At 41.4% G+C, this 16,291-nt stretch overlaps 2 protein-coding genes across 2 annotated transcripts; one reads left to right on the top strand and one right to left on the bottom strand.

Annotated features, from left to right (window-relative positions):
- Positions 1-54: 54 nt before the first annotated feature.
- LOC117401398 (growth hormone receptor-like) lies at positions 55-6,267 on the bottom strand. Its single transcript, XM_059014046.1, has 9 exons — positions 6,207-6,267; positions 5,228-5,361; positions 4,487-4,616; positions 3,745-3,917; positions 3,338-3,513; positions 2,993-3,158; positions 2,776-2,863; positions 1,920-1,989; positions 55-1,464 (listed from the first exon to the last, which is right to left on the bottom strand). Exons 2-9 carry the CDS (start codon positions 5,298-5,300, stop codon positions 766-768), a joined length of 1,575 nt encoding a protein of 524 aa, XP_058870029.1. The 5' UTR covers positions 5,301-5,361; positions 6,207-6,267; the 3' UTR covers positions 55-765.
- LOC117966334 (uncharacterized) lies at positions 5,132-15,456 on the top strand. The gene is made up of 7 exons (XM_034912229.2): positions 5,132-9,065; positions 9,329-9,424; positions 9,878-10,023; positions 10,548-10,818; positions 11,487-11,668; positions 12,476-12,534; positions 13,541-15,456. Exons 1-7 carry the CDS (start codon positions 8,999-9,001, stop codon positions 13,689-13,691), a joined length of 972 nt encoding a protein of 323 aa, XP_034768120.2. The 5' UTR covers positions 5,132-8,998; the 3' UTR covers positions 13,692-15,456.
- The last annotated feature ends 835 nt before the right edge of the window (positions 15,457-16,291 follow it).

Raw genomic sequence — 16,291 nt, forward strand, 5'->3', positions numbered from 1 at the left:
CAAAATACAGGAGCTGGTAGGGTGTTGAATCAAAAGAAATACTTCAGTCAATAATACAATACATCATTCTTTTATTTGACTCATTTCTATATACATTTCTATATTCTGAAGTGTTACTAAAACATGATAGATAAATAATTTGCATGCCACAGACAGTTTTCACTATGTCCACCCTTTAATTATTGTTTAAATTAAACACTTCTTGATTTTACACACATAACTACTACAGCTAACCCCACACTTCAGAACAACTACAGTTCACAAAATTACATATTCCATAAGTCTACAGTGCTTGATAATGAATTCCAGATTTGCAGATTGTAAAAGTAAAGCCAGGTAGGGATAAATAACTAAATATATTATACAGGTGAAATAATCTACATTATTGAATTTTGTGTTTGTTAAATTTTTTGCCTGTTTAGTCATAGTCAGTTCAGGGTAAAAAAAAAAAAGAAAGAAAAAACATTACTTGCATTTCCAGTATCATGGATGAGTTTGCCTTATTACTGGTACACCCACTGCCAATTGGAAAATAAATATTTGCAGAATGATTGCAAAACGTACTGATGTGCTCCTCTGCTTTTCGGTTTGCACACTGACCTGATCGTCATGCCTCACTCTTGGGGGTTGCTTGCTCAGTATCTGAACTGACAATTTATGGGCAGAACTTTTGTGAAGGAATAGATCCATTTAGATTTCTCAATTAGGAACCACACAGAACTTTACAAGCTCTACTCTTCAGTTATTTTGTCACAGTACGTGAGGTTATAGAGTAACGTAGTAGTTGGCGTCGTTCTCTGGTAGCGTAATGCCTTCATGCGGCATGCCTTTCAGATATTCACTTGTGGCACAGCGTTGGCCCTGCCTCCCTTTGTGTGCATTACACTTGGCACAGCCTTGAATATAACCATTAGCAGCCACTGTGATGACTCCTCTTTGGGGTCTGATGTTGGCCACATAGGAATGAAAAGTAGTATTTCCACCGTCTTTGTAGAGTGCATTCGGGGAAGGTCCAGTCTTGAAGTTTTCTTTTCCAGTTTTGGTGAGCAGACAGGCGGAAGCGTACGTTGTGGTGCTGTGCTGGGAGATCTCCGCGCTCTTGATGGCCTCTGCTCCTAGACTTGTGCCCACCAGAAGCCCTGCTTTTGAAAGGAGTCCCGCGTCAAGAGACACGCTTTCGGTCTCGCTAGAAACCGAGTCGAGAGAGTTACGGATGAGGGATTTCCCGTTTTTTGGGCAGCAGTCTGTTTCAGCGCTGCCGATGCTCTCCCAGCCCGAGTCGCTGCCGTCGATGGAGCCGATGGTCAGGGGCCCCTTTGTGACGCTCTCTGGATCTCCCACCACCTTTGTGTCGTCTTGGAGGTCCAGCTCTGGGAAGTCTTCCCAGGGTTCCTCTTCAGGCTCCATTGTGCTGTTCACACTGAAGAAGCCAGAGAGCATGCCAAGCTCGGCTGGACTGCCGCTCTGTGCAGAGTTTCAGACGAGGAAATTAATTGAAATTGAGAAATTGTCTGTGATTAGCATTTTGGAAACCGATTATGAAACATACATGAAAACATGTACTAAATGGTGATACAGGGGTATTCAATAGGATACTGAAGCTATATATATATATATATATATATATATATATATATTTTTAAACCTTATTTAGTACTTGGCTTTTCAGGCATTATTTTTTTTAACCTTTCATTCCAGTGGGATTTATACAAGCCAATTCAGAAATCACTGAACAAATGGGATGAATAATCGTGTTTTGAATCAAAACACAAGTTTGAACCTTATCTGTAACTTGCCGTTTATACATTAGTCCAGTGACTTCTGATTCAGCCTGTATCGTATCAGGTTCACCTGTTTGCTCACTACCGGTCACCTGTTACCAGTCTCGAGCACAGGAAGCAGCCTCCGGTATTCTGTACCTGTAGCAGGTCTGTGTTAATCCCTGCAATCTTGGGAACAGGTATAGGAGGCAGCAGCATGGCTTTAATTCTGGAAGCACAAAACCAAACATAATGAACTAACAGCACCCCAGCATTTTTAACAAGGTCACTATTATTAGTCTTCCTGTACAGTGCTGCTCAGGGTGGTAAATTAAGAAAGCACTGCAAATTCTGACAAGGCTCAATACGCCTAGCAGTAGTTTTAGAAGTCAATATGTGCTCTACATGTTTCTTTTTAAACCTCTGTACTATTTTAGGATTGATTATATGTTTCACAGACCCTGATTTAACACTACTGCTTGTCCAAGATTAGTGCTAATCGTGGTCTGTGAAACCAGCCACGAGTGTTTGACCTTCAGATACTGAATGCATCATTCACATTAGTTCTGCACTAGTATGTTTCTTGTACCAGGCCCTCACGGTACCCCACCAGCTATTTCTCTGGAGCCGAGCAGGGCCAGGGGCGAGGTTAGTGATTTTCATCATCATGTCAGTATGTTGCTCGTTGGATCCAAATTACTGCTCTCTCCTCGAGAAGCGTTCTCCTCTTGGCGTAATCAGCCCGTTGTTGCATTTCATGTGTACTCAGTTATATATGAAAACGAAGAACAACGCAACCATAACCTCTGGATCTGCCATTCCTGACTCAAATACAGCGCCTCTTAATACCCCATCATCTACACGCGACTCGCCACATTCGTTGCGTGTGTCGTCAGCTGCACGACTCGGGCTCTGCAGTGGAAACAGCCAGGCTCCTCCTAAGCAGCCCTGGCTCGGCTCGGTTGGACAGCGGGAAAGAGGTATCGGAGAGTGTGTTGGGGGTCTCGCTACTTACCGAGCTGTGCTGCAGAGAGAGTAAAGTAGAAAGAGGGACAGGGCCATGGTGAGAGGAGTGAGCATAACCCAAGCTAACGAGACCGCCTCTGAAAGAATTGAGAACAGGGTTATTATCTTATAAGTTGGGTTTTTTTTTTGTTTTTTTTTTTGCTGTGCTAGGCGGTGCTGCAGAAACTGTTACCACGTTGGCATGGTTTTACAGGCAGCGCGCTCACCGCTCGCAGGAGCTGATGGGTTCTTGCAGTCGAGAATAAACCCGAGGGTTTTGCTGAACTGGCTGAACTGCCCCTCGGACAGAGGCTTGCAGCGGACCTCCACTTCGTAGTAATGGAGAGTCTCCAGGGCGTAGAGCGGCAGCGAGTTCTGCGGCAACAGCTGGCTCTGTGGAAACAGAACACACTCTTAGTTTTAAGGAAAGGGTTGCATATTGATGTCAGACTGAGAGCTTTAGCTTGCAGCACAATATACTATGAGAAGTAAAGTTTGATAATACCAGTGGGATACCATTTTTAATGTCAGGGTAACAGCATGACACAATCCAGTCTTTTCAAATGCCTTACCATTTTCCACTCGCTGTTGGAGGACCTATAGCGGAGCTGATACTGTAGGGATATCCAACCAGAGTCCACGTCTGCAGAGGGAGGCGGAGACCAGCTGATTATGACATCAGCGTAGTGGGTGGAGTCACTGCCATTCAGCAAGGTCCAGGTTAGTGACACCGGGGGGTCAGGTTGTACTATTGAACACAAAAATGGATCAGTCCATCAGTTCCATTATTCAATCATTGAAAACAGTTTTGCAGTCACCCTCTTAAAATTTTAAATTTGCCACAGAGTACCGTAGCTTACTCTTTTTAAGAGATTTTTAAATGTTCTGATTGAAAGGAAGTCTGTGTTAAGTTGCCAGTTGCCTGCCATTGGCACATGTAATGCAGGCTAGGATCAGCCACAGTTTCTAAACGACTTACAGATATCAAGGAAATCAAAGTAGTGTGGCTGCGAGTTGACTGCTCCCCACTCTGTGTTGACACGAATCATGAAGCAGTATCCAGTCCAGACAGATGTGTACGTTTCGTTGAAGTAACAGCTGTTCTCTCCAGATGTGACATAATCTGGGCACTGCATTGGTTCCTGGCATCCTCTGAAGAACATAGCAGATGATCAAAGATGCACCGTATTAGTGAGTGAAGTTTTACAGATGTCCGGGAACAACGTGCATTCAACCAATAGGGAATTGTAGTCTTTTAAGGGATATCAAACTACAAAGAGTTGGAAAAACTCATGCCTGAAACTGTAATGATATAATTTAAAACACATATTGTAAAGCCAGAAATATTGGCGAATCACACCTATAGAAAACTATTTTGCTCCAGAAATGCTGCCGCCCTGTTACAATACACTGAGTATGTATTGTTAGTGGAATTTGATATTCGTGCCAAAAATGGTTGCATTGTTTTTTCATACGTGAAAAAAAGCTCCCAATATAATTATGGCTTTACAGTATTCGCCGTGCCTCTGCAAAGTTTGATGGCACGTTGAACACAGTTGTAAGGCTAAGCCATTGAATTGCAAAATAGAACTGAATCCAGCAGGAATTCAACTCAGAATTGGAACAGTACCAGCTAATTGGAAGCAGATGAGGGGCATTGATGAGCATTGCCTGTTTGTAAAAGGTTTTTATGTTCCGAAACAGTTAACACAGTTACTCACGATTTGGAGTAGAGAACCTTGAAGGCAGGGGTTCCAGTGAGGTTCCCATAAGCCCCCGGATCCCACCAGCACGTGAAGGTCTCCTGCTCAGGCGACCGGCAGCCAGTGAAGAAAGGTCTGCCGTCACGACCTGAAATAACAAAAGCAGCACTTCTTCAAATACATAACAAGTAAATTGAGTGTCTCAGAAAAGAAAAAAAAAACAACAACGCTTCTTCCGCTAACCCATAGCAGCAAATGGCAACACAGTACATAATAATCGGAAATAAGGACCACATTACTTAAATCATTTGTTTCACTTTAGAGCAGCACTGAGTCATTTTCTGGTGAGAAGCATGTTGTGGTAATTGGGAGCACTCAGAAAATGGGGTTTGTTGAATAGAATCCATTTATATCTGATTGTGGTTGGCAGACAGGCTTTTTAGTGCTCTCGGCTGATTTATATGTTACTAGAACCAATTACATTTGCAACTTGGTGTATTAAGGGCTATTAATTATGCTAGTATTTGTCCATATACTTAAATATATCTATGCGTGCGTGTGTGTGTGTGTGAATATATATATATATATATATATATATATATATATATATATATATATATATATATATATATATACACACACACACACACACACACACACACACACAGTAACAACAGTAGAGACTGGCCCACTATCTCATATATGAGGCACGTATACCTGTTCCAAATGGGGGATCATATTATGAAGCGTTATACTTACTGTAGTTGGTGGATGCGGACAGACTGACCATTGCTGTAGCCACCACAATGACCGCCGTGGGGCTCATGTTCATTGGTCAGCGAGGCTTTGCTTCTGAAACTAATGTTTTTCCTGTTCTTGAGAAACAGATGAGGCTGAATGCAAACAGAAGGGAGATCAGCATGGGGCGCTAAGACCTTTATGCTGTGGTCAGGAACTGACTTGTTCATCTTGGTAAAGAAAAGTTTTTACATGTGTCTGTGGAAACTCCCGGTGTGCTGCTGTCTCTCTTATTGCAGCTAGTAAAGGTAATTCCAATTAGGGGGTCTGATTTTCATGTGTTTGTTATTGTTTCCGGGTAAAAAAACAACAACAACTTGGAATAGTGTGGTGAAAATCACTTCCCTTTAAGGTGTCATTGCTTGGTTTAAATAGCGCCACCTAGTGGACGAGTCAAATGTGAATTTTAGTACAGTCCAGGCAGCATATATGATTGCGCTGACCTTTGTGTTTCTTTAGAATCCCGTTGATGAATGGCTCTGACTGTTTTTATTTCATGTGATAAAAAAAAAAAATCTTAGTACCGGTTTTTATTTAATTTCAATAAAAAAAGAATATGCAGAAAATATATGATTATTTTTTGACATTGCGTGTAATATATCCTTATATGCCCATTCTTACATTCCCTGCATTATGAAAATGCTGAAATATGAATTAACGTACTACATTAACATTTGTATGTACACAATTGTATCTATAAAATCCAGTAAATTACATTAAGAATTCATAATCTTTCATATTTGAAAACATTCCCCTTTTTAATGTAAAACATGTTTACAAACAATTGCATATGAAAATACATGATGATATATTTATTACATTTTTAAAAAAAATAATGGATGTGCAAAGTGCCATTTTTAACTATTACAAGAAAATAATTTTCTTAAATGTGTCTCGAATATGCACATCATAAGCAGCCCTAAAGTGGATAAAGACTTACCTTAGCTTGTAAAAGGATAGGTCTGCCTCTCTCCCTCCTGTCTCTCCCTATGAAATGTCAGCTCATCTGTGACAAATGGAGAATCTAGTCTATTGCAACTCTATCAGCTAACAGCTCAATGCAAAGGCTCTCCTGTTGCTAAGACGTTACCAGTTCTCTGCCTGCCTGGATATCTGTGTCTTTTGGTATGATGTCACTGGAGCTCTAAGCTCTCAATTTAGAAATGCTTTGTGCTCTGGTGTGCAATTTGCAAACTGTACTTTCTTGAGCTCCTATAAGTTGGGTTTCACTACAAGCTGTGTCTCTCATCCAAAAAGATAAGGGATAAAGTGGCTTCACTCCAATCAAGACTTTAGTAAAACGATAAAGGCCTGGAGAATGCTGCAGTGCGTGGTTATGACCCTTGTACTGTTCTGTGCCCCGTGTTCTGTGGCAGTCTGTACACGAAGCAGGCTGTGAAGTGCGCTGACCGCAGGTATTTTTATTTTGCTCTAGTACAGCATGGGTCTTGTCTTTTGAAAACAATAAAAAAAATACTGGTGGTCTAGATGGCACTGGCTCTGGCTGCTGTGTTTTTGTTTAGTCTAGCCCTTATTAACTGTCTAGTAGTTGTTTTTCCGTTGTATCAAGCATTGTTTTGTACTCACATTTTGTCTTTAAAACATTTAAGCTAAAGTTTGTTCTCTTTCAGGCACAGTAGACAGAGGAAGACCAGTGGGAAATCGTTACAAGCGCAGCAAATAAAGACTTTTTAGTTTTTTGTTTGTTAGTTTTGTACCTCAGCTACGCTGGATGCATGCAAACTATCTAATCCTTTTACAGATTTCCCCAAATGTAGCACATGTTGAGTAAGTGTATCGACTCCACTGTTACAGGCAAGGCCAGAGCATGGCTGCAGTATTTCATTCTGAAGAAGCTGTTGTAATGAGATCTTCTGGGTTTGCATTGCCTGGCTGACCATTTCATTGCAAAGTCAACTGGCATTCACCCTATAGAATTAACTCATTTTGCTTTATAAAGTCAAATGTTGCGTTAACATATTGAATTGCATATTGCTTTGTAGTTTTCCATATACTGTACTACCATTATGACTTCTGGTAGTAGATATCATTTTGTAGTTTCTTTGATTACATGATGTTAAATAAAAGATCAAAATTATGTTCATAGAGTTTTTTTTTTTTTAAGTTGTCTCAATTCTAAAATTCTAGGTGATGCAAAACTTTTGGCCAGAGCTGTATATGTAGGAAAGGAAACGTCCCTTTATCTTCGGCGCCGCTTGACCCAAAGTCAGACCAAAGCCCAGCATCCGGGGATAGGAACGGGTTTTGAAGCTCAAATGTACATCCTTTGATCTGAGCTGCACAATCAATGTGAAAATGGGCGATTGTCAGAAACAGCCACAACAAGAGAGACTTCAAAGACAACAGACTTAATCCACAAAGGAAAACTATTGCAGTGTCTACCACTAGGAGTTTAGCAGGGATATACTTTGATAAATTAGGATTAATTATGAGATGCAGTACACAGCCACTTCAAGTGCAAATCTACAAAGGCACTGTATACATGACTACGATTTCACAACCATGAAATCTTTGGGGGGAAATAAATAAGATTTTTATCTATATGTACATCCAATACATGTGCCCGTTAAAATGTACTGTTTTCTAAAACATACTGTAGATACATTTTATTAAGATTAATTAACATAAGCAACATCTGATAACTTTGCTGAAGTTGCATTTACAGTGATCACAGTGGAAAGTTTAAAACCACCCTTTGTTATTGAATTTTAACCCACGTGTATCATTATTCTGTAACTATGTGGCTCGCAAAATCCGCTACTTTCATCCTTCTAACTTCTAAGCAGTCCTCCTTAGACTCTTTTAGACAGACGAGGAAAGATCCGAGCAACTCGCCCAAATCACTGCTGCATATTATTTTCAATACCCTGAAAGGACCAGCAAGTACACTACCTATTTTTACAACTTTTGCAACTAAATAGCTGTCTACTCTGCAATATGGATCTTAAAAGATAGAAACAGCATGCTACCTGCAGAACAAAAAGCTGGTTCTCATCTATAATAGTGCTGCAAGATTTATACAGAATGCAGATTACAAGGAAGGTACCCCATCCTCAAGGATTATATCCTGGTTAAATAAACACATTTGACATTTGAAAAAAATTGTCCTTACAAGTTTAAGATATTTAGTCAGTTGTTTTTTGGTTTTTTTTGCTGCAAGGCTTCAATAATCTTAAGCACTGGCCGGTTATCTAAACTTTATTCCTAAACTCTCAAGTAGGACAGCGTGAAATGAAAAGCCATTTGTTGCTGCGTTGAATAAACAAAAGGAGGATCGTTTTCTTTAACCCTGAACCCCAGCTGCTGCTGTTTACATTGGCCTGAATAGCTTTCGTTTCAAGTCCAGGTGCCAAATACTTTATCTCCCACATGAAAGATGATTAATGCAATGATTGCTGTGCCAAAGTGCCTTGACCCCCTTAAAACCGCCAGCGCTTAAGCTGCTTAAGCAGTTAATTAAGTTGAAGTGGGACTGTAAGCAAACAGAGTCAGGAGAATTCCCAGCCCAGGTGAGAACTTGATTCTTGGAGATTCCCTTTGAAGTGCAGCCCCCCTCCGAAACTCGATTAACCCTTTGGCTTTGAATCCCGCTGGTGTTTATCAGGCTTATCCAGTGGCATTTTGTGAGGAATATACAAGCCCAAGCAAGGCTGGACATAAATATCAGCAGCACTCAGGAGCTTTGCAATCACAGCGCAGCATCACTGGAACATGAGGAGCCTAGCAGTGAAGATGCTCTCTCCCTGCCTTGTCATTGCACTTTCCTTCAGCCTTGCCTGTAAGTACCACATGCTTTCAAATCATATCTAGCAATGTCTTTCACTGAATTACAGCGTACCATTACTGTGGAAATGTAGATAGAAGTTTTTTTTTTAGATCAAATAAATGCATGTTTGTGTATTAGTAATGTGGAATATTAAAATGACTTGTATAGTGACACAGATTGACGAGGCATATAGAGAAGTTGGAGATGTCCAGTAAGCCTGTAAACCCTGTGCTGCAGGGGTGTTTAATTATGGCTTTCTTTCCTGTGTGTTTTAGTTGCTGCGGTGCTCAACAGGCAAGGGGACCGGAGGAATCTCTTCACTGACAGAGGCTGCTGTAAGAGACACAGCCACTTCATTTATGTGGGCCAAGGTATGTTTAACAGCAGACAGCTAGGTGTGTTCTTTTTGAAGAAGACAATGCCTGAGCTATCATTGGCTTGCACAGTAGTGTTTGGCCCTGATGATATTTTCATATAAATAGTTTTTGTTCAAAAGAACCAACTTCCCAAGTTTCGGTATGTTTTTGTCGTGGGAAAGTGTTTGAAAACAAACAGCGGAGGTACTTGTAGGCTTTTGATACCATGGTAACTGCACTCGCTTATTTCTCTTTAAATCTTTAAATGTGTTTATGATGTAATGTACTGCATAGTTAATGATGTAAGAGTCTACTGTTCTGTTCTATTGAAACCTTCAGGCATCCTGGTATTGAGTCTATTCATCCATACAATGCAATGAAACATTAGCAAGTTTTATACCTTGTGTCGTGCTTTTGAGTGTGTTGCTACTCTGTACTGAATTTAATCTTTATTTTTCTCTCCAATAGATATCTCCGGCAGTCCTGTGAGTGTGGATGTCGGGGTGTGCAGGTCACACTGTGGGGGCTCCCAGAGAAACCACGCCCCCTATGGGTCAGGATATTCAGGATACTCCAAACACACATCTATGCTGGATTTCCTCAGGACCAAGAAGGTAAAGCAAAAAGAGTCACTTCCCCCTGATACCACTAGGTGGTGCTAATGCACATGCTGTCATGTCATTTTCCATCTTTTCAATAGTGCCCTCCAGAGGCTGTGGGATCAATTGTAATACAGTGAATTGCTAAGATTTTTGGAATTACTAAGACAGTTCTTGGAAGGCAGAAATTTATGACTAAGAAAAAACGCATTTATTTTTTCATAAAAAGTAGTAAAATGCTCTTAAAAATGCACATATGCATTTATATATGTGTCTGTGTCTACATTCATTGGGTATTAAAAACTGTAATAATTTTTGTGCCTCCTTCCTGCCCCCTTGTGGTGAAAATAATTGTTTCTTTCAACTCATCAGTAGTACTCAATCGTACCAGTCAGGTGGTGTTGTGGATTTCAGGAGGAAAAAAAAAAAAAAGCCTACAATGTTTTTAATAATAATAAAACACATTCATGTTACGAAACTAGAAATGATCAAAGTCTTACAAGTTCAACACTGAATACGCCTCTCTTTCTCTTCCCCAGCTGCGTGAACGCCCTGCCCCCGAGCTGTCCGCGGCTGCCGGTCTGGAGCCGTCCTGCCCGGCGGGGTCTGTGTGCGAGCCGACAGCAGTGCGAGTGGAGCGCGTCCTGCTGTTCGAGGGGCTGCGGGAGGTGGAGGTGATTGATGAGTGCCGGTGCGAGGCGAGCCCTGTGCAGTGCGTCCGCATGCCAGCTCTCAAGACCTTCTTCTTTGAGACGCCCTATGAAACCGTCATCGACACGGGCAAGTGCTCTAGCCCTGCCGTAACCACAGGTATGCGTCGCTGCAGACACCAAAGCAATTATACCCTTATAAAAACAAGACAGCATCGGCGGTGTGCTGTTACTTTGTGGTACGCTTTAAAAAGTGGTACGCCATGAACCAAATGATTTAACCTCAGAGAACAAGGAAACGGTCACCTGAACTGGGTACGATGTACTCAGTTTGGCTATTAAGCTGAGGGAACACGAACACGACCATTCATTACATTTATGTGACCTTAACTGATGAGCAACAAATTGGGTTCTCTAAAATTATAAACCTATACGATTTTATGGTTAAACGACAGGTTGTCTTGTTCATAGTGATTTGTGCAGCCGTCAATCACAGCTCTGGCGATGTACCACTTTCTGGGTCTTCATATTGCAACATTACTGCGTCCAAAATAAAGCTGTACTTTATTTTATTTATTTATTTTGTAAGGCCAGTTCAAATAACCCTTAGCAAAACAATTGTAAATGAGCAATCTAAATTAACTATCAAAATAAAAACTATGCTTATTTGATGTCGTTCACAGCTTGTGTTTTCACATTCCAAATTCAGTATGTATGTCACACTCAGTTTGACCTGCAAAACAAATGGTACTGTGCTATTTATTTAAATGACATTCTGACAGTACAACCTTGTTTTTTTTTTCTCTCTCATGGTTATTTTCTGATCAGACGGCTTCTCGTGTGTCCCCACGAAGTTCCAGTCCGTGCTGGTGGAAACCCCCAACAAGGTGGAGCTGGTGCAGGCAGTGGAGACGTGTGAGCTGAAGGAGAGGTGCTACAGGGTGCCCTATCTGGAATATTACTACGAGACTGTCTACAGCGCCAACGGAGTCAAGGAAGAGAAGCTCAAGGTGAGCTACGCTGCACATGGCCTCTGCTGCCTGGGTACCAAGCTGTGCGATGCCCTAGCAGGTCAAAAAAACCCAGGCGTCTGCCGAAACGTTTGTCTTGCATGACCTGGGGTGGGAGATTTTAGGAGAAGCCACCCCCTGACACTGTGGAATCTCCCTGGATTACCGCAACCCCCTACTTGGGTTATACCAGGGTTATCCCAAAAATAGGGGGGGCAATGCAACCCAGGGATACAGGTCGATCAAATTAACCCCTTTGTTTCTTACAGGGGAGACTGATACAGCAAAGTTGCTACAAACGAGGTCTCCTGAAGCCAGGTTTCAAGCCACTGTTCCTGAAAAAGCGGCTTCATTTTTCCCTGTACAGCTATGTTGTCCTGTATATTTTATAACATCCACAGTGGGTCAACCAGTTCAACAGGAACTTTCCCTGCCATTTAAAAAGAATGAAGTGATTCCCTATAAATATGTTGCACTAGTATGACCATACAGAAAATAATTCCTTACTGTTAGTATCAAAAATAATCTTTTCATTATACCAGTACACTATTTGTTACAGCATCTGATTAATCTGCTGCCTTGGGTGGCACCAGTCATTTTGCAAATTGCTGTATGTTTACCACACACAACATGTGCTAGGGAGTGTATTCACAAACAGTCTCCTCAGGAACCAAACCAAAGCACTTAAAATGCTAACGAACCGGCCCCTAACTCCCCCAGCTGGGCGGGGTGGGGGTGGGGGGGGTCTCTGCATATTCACCACATGCTGGGTCGTAATCGTCTCTTTGTTTTGTTAATTTTCTCCAGGAAATTGACGTGGGCAGATGCTTGGGAGCCTGTTCCCCAGGAAATCGCTGCCTGCTCAGGTAAGTACAGCTGGGGCAACATCCCCACCCTCCTCCCCACCTCACCCCTGCAAACCTGCCAGTTTACTTTAACACCCGAACCTCGTGTGTAAACCTCACAGGGAGGGTGCGAAGTGCTTTTCTAACAAGCCCTTAGAGCCAGCTTGCACCACCTCACGTTTAAACGACACCCCTATATTAGACACGGCTTCTAAACACAGCTTTGAATTTTAGGGGTCGATGTTACACAAGGAAGCCTTTTGGGAGCTGTTAATTTGCAGCTGGCACTTGGAAGCAATTGGCCACCATGTGCAGCAGTCAGGGATTGGAATACACATTAAAGGGGCTTTTTGTTGGTTAATAACCCTAGCACAGGTTTACAGCTGCCAGATTGATCCGTCCCTTTAAACACCTGCATACAATACATGGTCTTAACCCCCTTTGCTCATTGTGTAACTGTGCATGTACCACATTTCATATCCATGCTATACTTTTTAATGCATGCAGTTTTGGCAGGGTAACGTCTCATACCCCATAGAAGTGGATATAGTAATACTGGTGCAGCAACTAGAAAAAAGCACCACCAACTAGCACAACAAGCAGTTCATAGAGAAGTTTGTTCAAGTTTGACATTCAAATCATTCGCCAGTCACAGGTTAACTGTCTAGCTTTCTAAAATGTATTTTTTATAAGTGCCCCAGTGCTTGGTGAAGGATAGGGTTTATTTATTCTCACAGGATAGCGAATAGCCAAGGTATAGCATCCTATTGTATCCTGCAACCCTGGTCCAGGAGAGCCACAATCCTGCAGGTTTTCTGGGTATCATTAATGGCTAAAGACCTGGAAAAAAATGTTGACCAGTTTAAAAAAACATGTGGTTCAGTTAATTCATTCATAAGTCAGGTGGAATGAAAACCAGAAGACCCTGCGGCTCTCCAGGACCAGGGTTGTCCACCCCTGTCCCACAGTGTCCTGTTTTGTGGTTTTGAGGAGTCATTTTCCGTGTTTTCTTTCTCGTGTGCTCCAGGGATTCCCGTCACAGTGATCAGTGTCTGGTGTGGGCGGAGGGATCTTCCAGCTCCTGCTCGCCGCAGGAATACGAGAGCTACACTTTCCGCAGTCGGAATGGCCTCATCCGCACCGTGCTGGCCATCAGCTCCTGCAAGTGCCAGTCATGAAGACATCCACCCGCTCGGGGGGTTACAGCACAGCCTTCACCAGGACTCCTGCAGCAGCCGCTCAAGCACATAGACAGCAACCAGAGAAGAAACTGCTGCCACTCAATTCTAAAGACTTTTAAGAACCATGCACACACGACACTGGCCTGTATATACATGTGATGTGTGGGAATGTGTAGGGGGGGTTCATCTTCAAAACGCTGTAGGAATCATGATTGCAGTCAAGGTGAACTGGAACAGCTTGGATGAAGGCGTGGATTGTTGTATGCTCTGTACAGGTGATCCATCAAAACGGGTTTTCGAGTGTAACTCAAACTCCTTTCATACGTGTATGCTGGGTATATATGTCAAGGGGAGCAGAGAACTGCAACGTGACGTATTACATGGCAAGAAACGCTGAAATTGGCTTTTTGAATAAGGTGCACGTTTATGTTCAGCCCACCAGGTGGTGCTGTGCTGCAGTTAATTTTGGAATTGGGTGCTGTACCCGTCTGTTAAAATATGATTCGGTAAACTTCACTGACGCCGGGTGCCGTGGATCTGGTGCACGCATTTCCTCGGTTGTGCCTCTGTAATAATAAATAATACTGACAAAACTATTTAAAGTACAGTTTTGGGCAGAAACATTGAATACAATTTCAAGAGACGATCAGATTTCAGTAATGTAGCCTAAATCAGTTACACGCAGCGTAAGGACGTGCTTTCCCCGAACTAGAAGAATCTAGTTGTATAATATGTATAATATGGTGAAAAAGTAAAAAGCAATATTTTGTAAATAAAATGTATTTGAAAATGGAATGACGTCTCCGTGATGGAATTTAGAATGTGTGAGTTATTGCGTTTTCGATTGCTAGGTTTTGACGAGAATAAGGGTTATTCCTGATGTGATAAACATGTCTGAAAAACGACATTTACAAAATGTACACTCTATAATATTCTAGTGGCGTCTCTAATAAATAAGAGACATAGGGCTTGATTGTTAAAGCTATGCCAAAGTTTTATTAGGAGGAAAAACAACGTAAGGCTGAAGCGCCAAAGTCTGAGGGGTGTGTTTCTGCTTGAGTAGCTTTATAGGGAGGTTTTCCCCATTCTGCGACTTCTAATTCTTTGTCTGTTTGTGAATGAATATGTAACAACACCAAAAGAGACGTTTACAATTCTATAAGAAATGTTTCGACTGGTAATCTTTCTCAGTTTCTTCAATGTTAATGCATTCTAAGTGAATGTTTTATTAGTGAAGGGATCTTCCACAGCAAACTACAGTGCACTTTACTGTCAAAATATCCAAACAGAGAACTAACCTAGAAATGCAACTTATTTTTAATAAGAACATACACATAAGAAAGTTTACAAACGAGAGGAGGCCATTCAGCCCATCTTGCTCGTTTGGTTGTTAGTAGCTTATTGATCCCAGAATCTCATCAAACAGCTTGTTGAATGATCCCACGGTGTCAGCTTCAACAACATTACTGGAATTAATGATGAACATTAATGATGAAGCACTGTACACTGCCGCTTTACCATTAAATAAAATCGTCCCAAAATGTTCAGTATTCATAAAAAAATATTCGGGACAGATTTACTGAGAGCAGAGCAGACTCCGGCAATGTTGGGTGGGATAAAAACACAGGGTGCCGGATCACGGTGTCTGTTTTGCTGGTACCGAATCTGTTTTTATTAACGAATTTGAAAAATAAATAAATAAATAATAATAAAAGAATACGATCTCAAAGGGAGTTTTCTCTTCGTGATATATAGGTTTGAAAGGAGGTATGACTACAGTGTACAATAACGAAATAAAATGTATTTTATTGAATTGAATAAAAAAAAAAAACAATAACACGTTTAGTGCAGTGTGTTTTGCTTTTCTTTCTACATAGCTGAAGGTTAATTTTCCCTAGATAATAATCAATTACCACATTCCTGATTGATTGATTTTCCTCATCGGCATACATTGAGGTGAACAGGGCGTGGCTTGTTTCGATGTGCGATTTAGCAGCTTGGAAAAGTTGAAAGGCAGGAGCTGGGTGTGATTCTGAGGGCGGCTTGCCAGGATTTAAAATGATTAAAATCACCCCAGTAAATCATCATCAATCAAAAACCAGAGAAGCTAATCTAATTAAACGGAGATATACAGCAACAATATGACACATGCAAATATATAAAGGCAGGTCTTGTGAACCCCTTAAATGCTGAAGAATAAAGATTTAGCGCTGAATTGTATTGCACTGAAACACTTTACACGCCCATTCAATATTATCAAAGACCTTGATCACTGCATACACTAAATAATCTATTCGTACTGATCAATCCTTAATAGTATGTATACCACTGGTAAATAATCAATGGGCTATACTGTTGTATTTCTAAGTCTAAGATCATCAATATTATATACCGAATGCTGTGTAACGCACATTTACAATCCCCAGTTAACGAAGCTGATAAAGTCGAATGTAAATGACATCAACTTGATGTTTATCTGGATTATTAAAAGATAACTCCGCTGCGGCCGATGAGATTGGATGCGTTGGCAAACACGCCACCCATAATGACAGTGCATGCAGCTAGCGTTTGTCCTTCTACTAATTGCATTAAGAGTT

This window comes from Acipenser ruthenus, chromosome 47 (genome assembly GCF_902713425.1).
Source record: "Acipenser ruthenus chromosome 47, fAciRut3.2 maternal haplotype, whole genome shotgun sequence".
Taxonomy (NCBI): Eukaryota; Metazoa; Chordata; class Actinopteri; order Acipenseriformes; family Acipenseridae; genus Acipenser; species Acipenser ruthenus.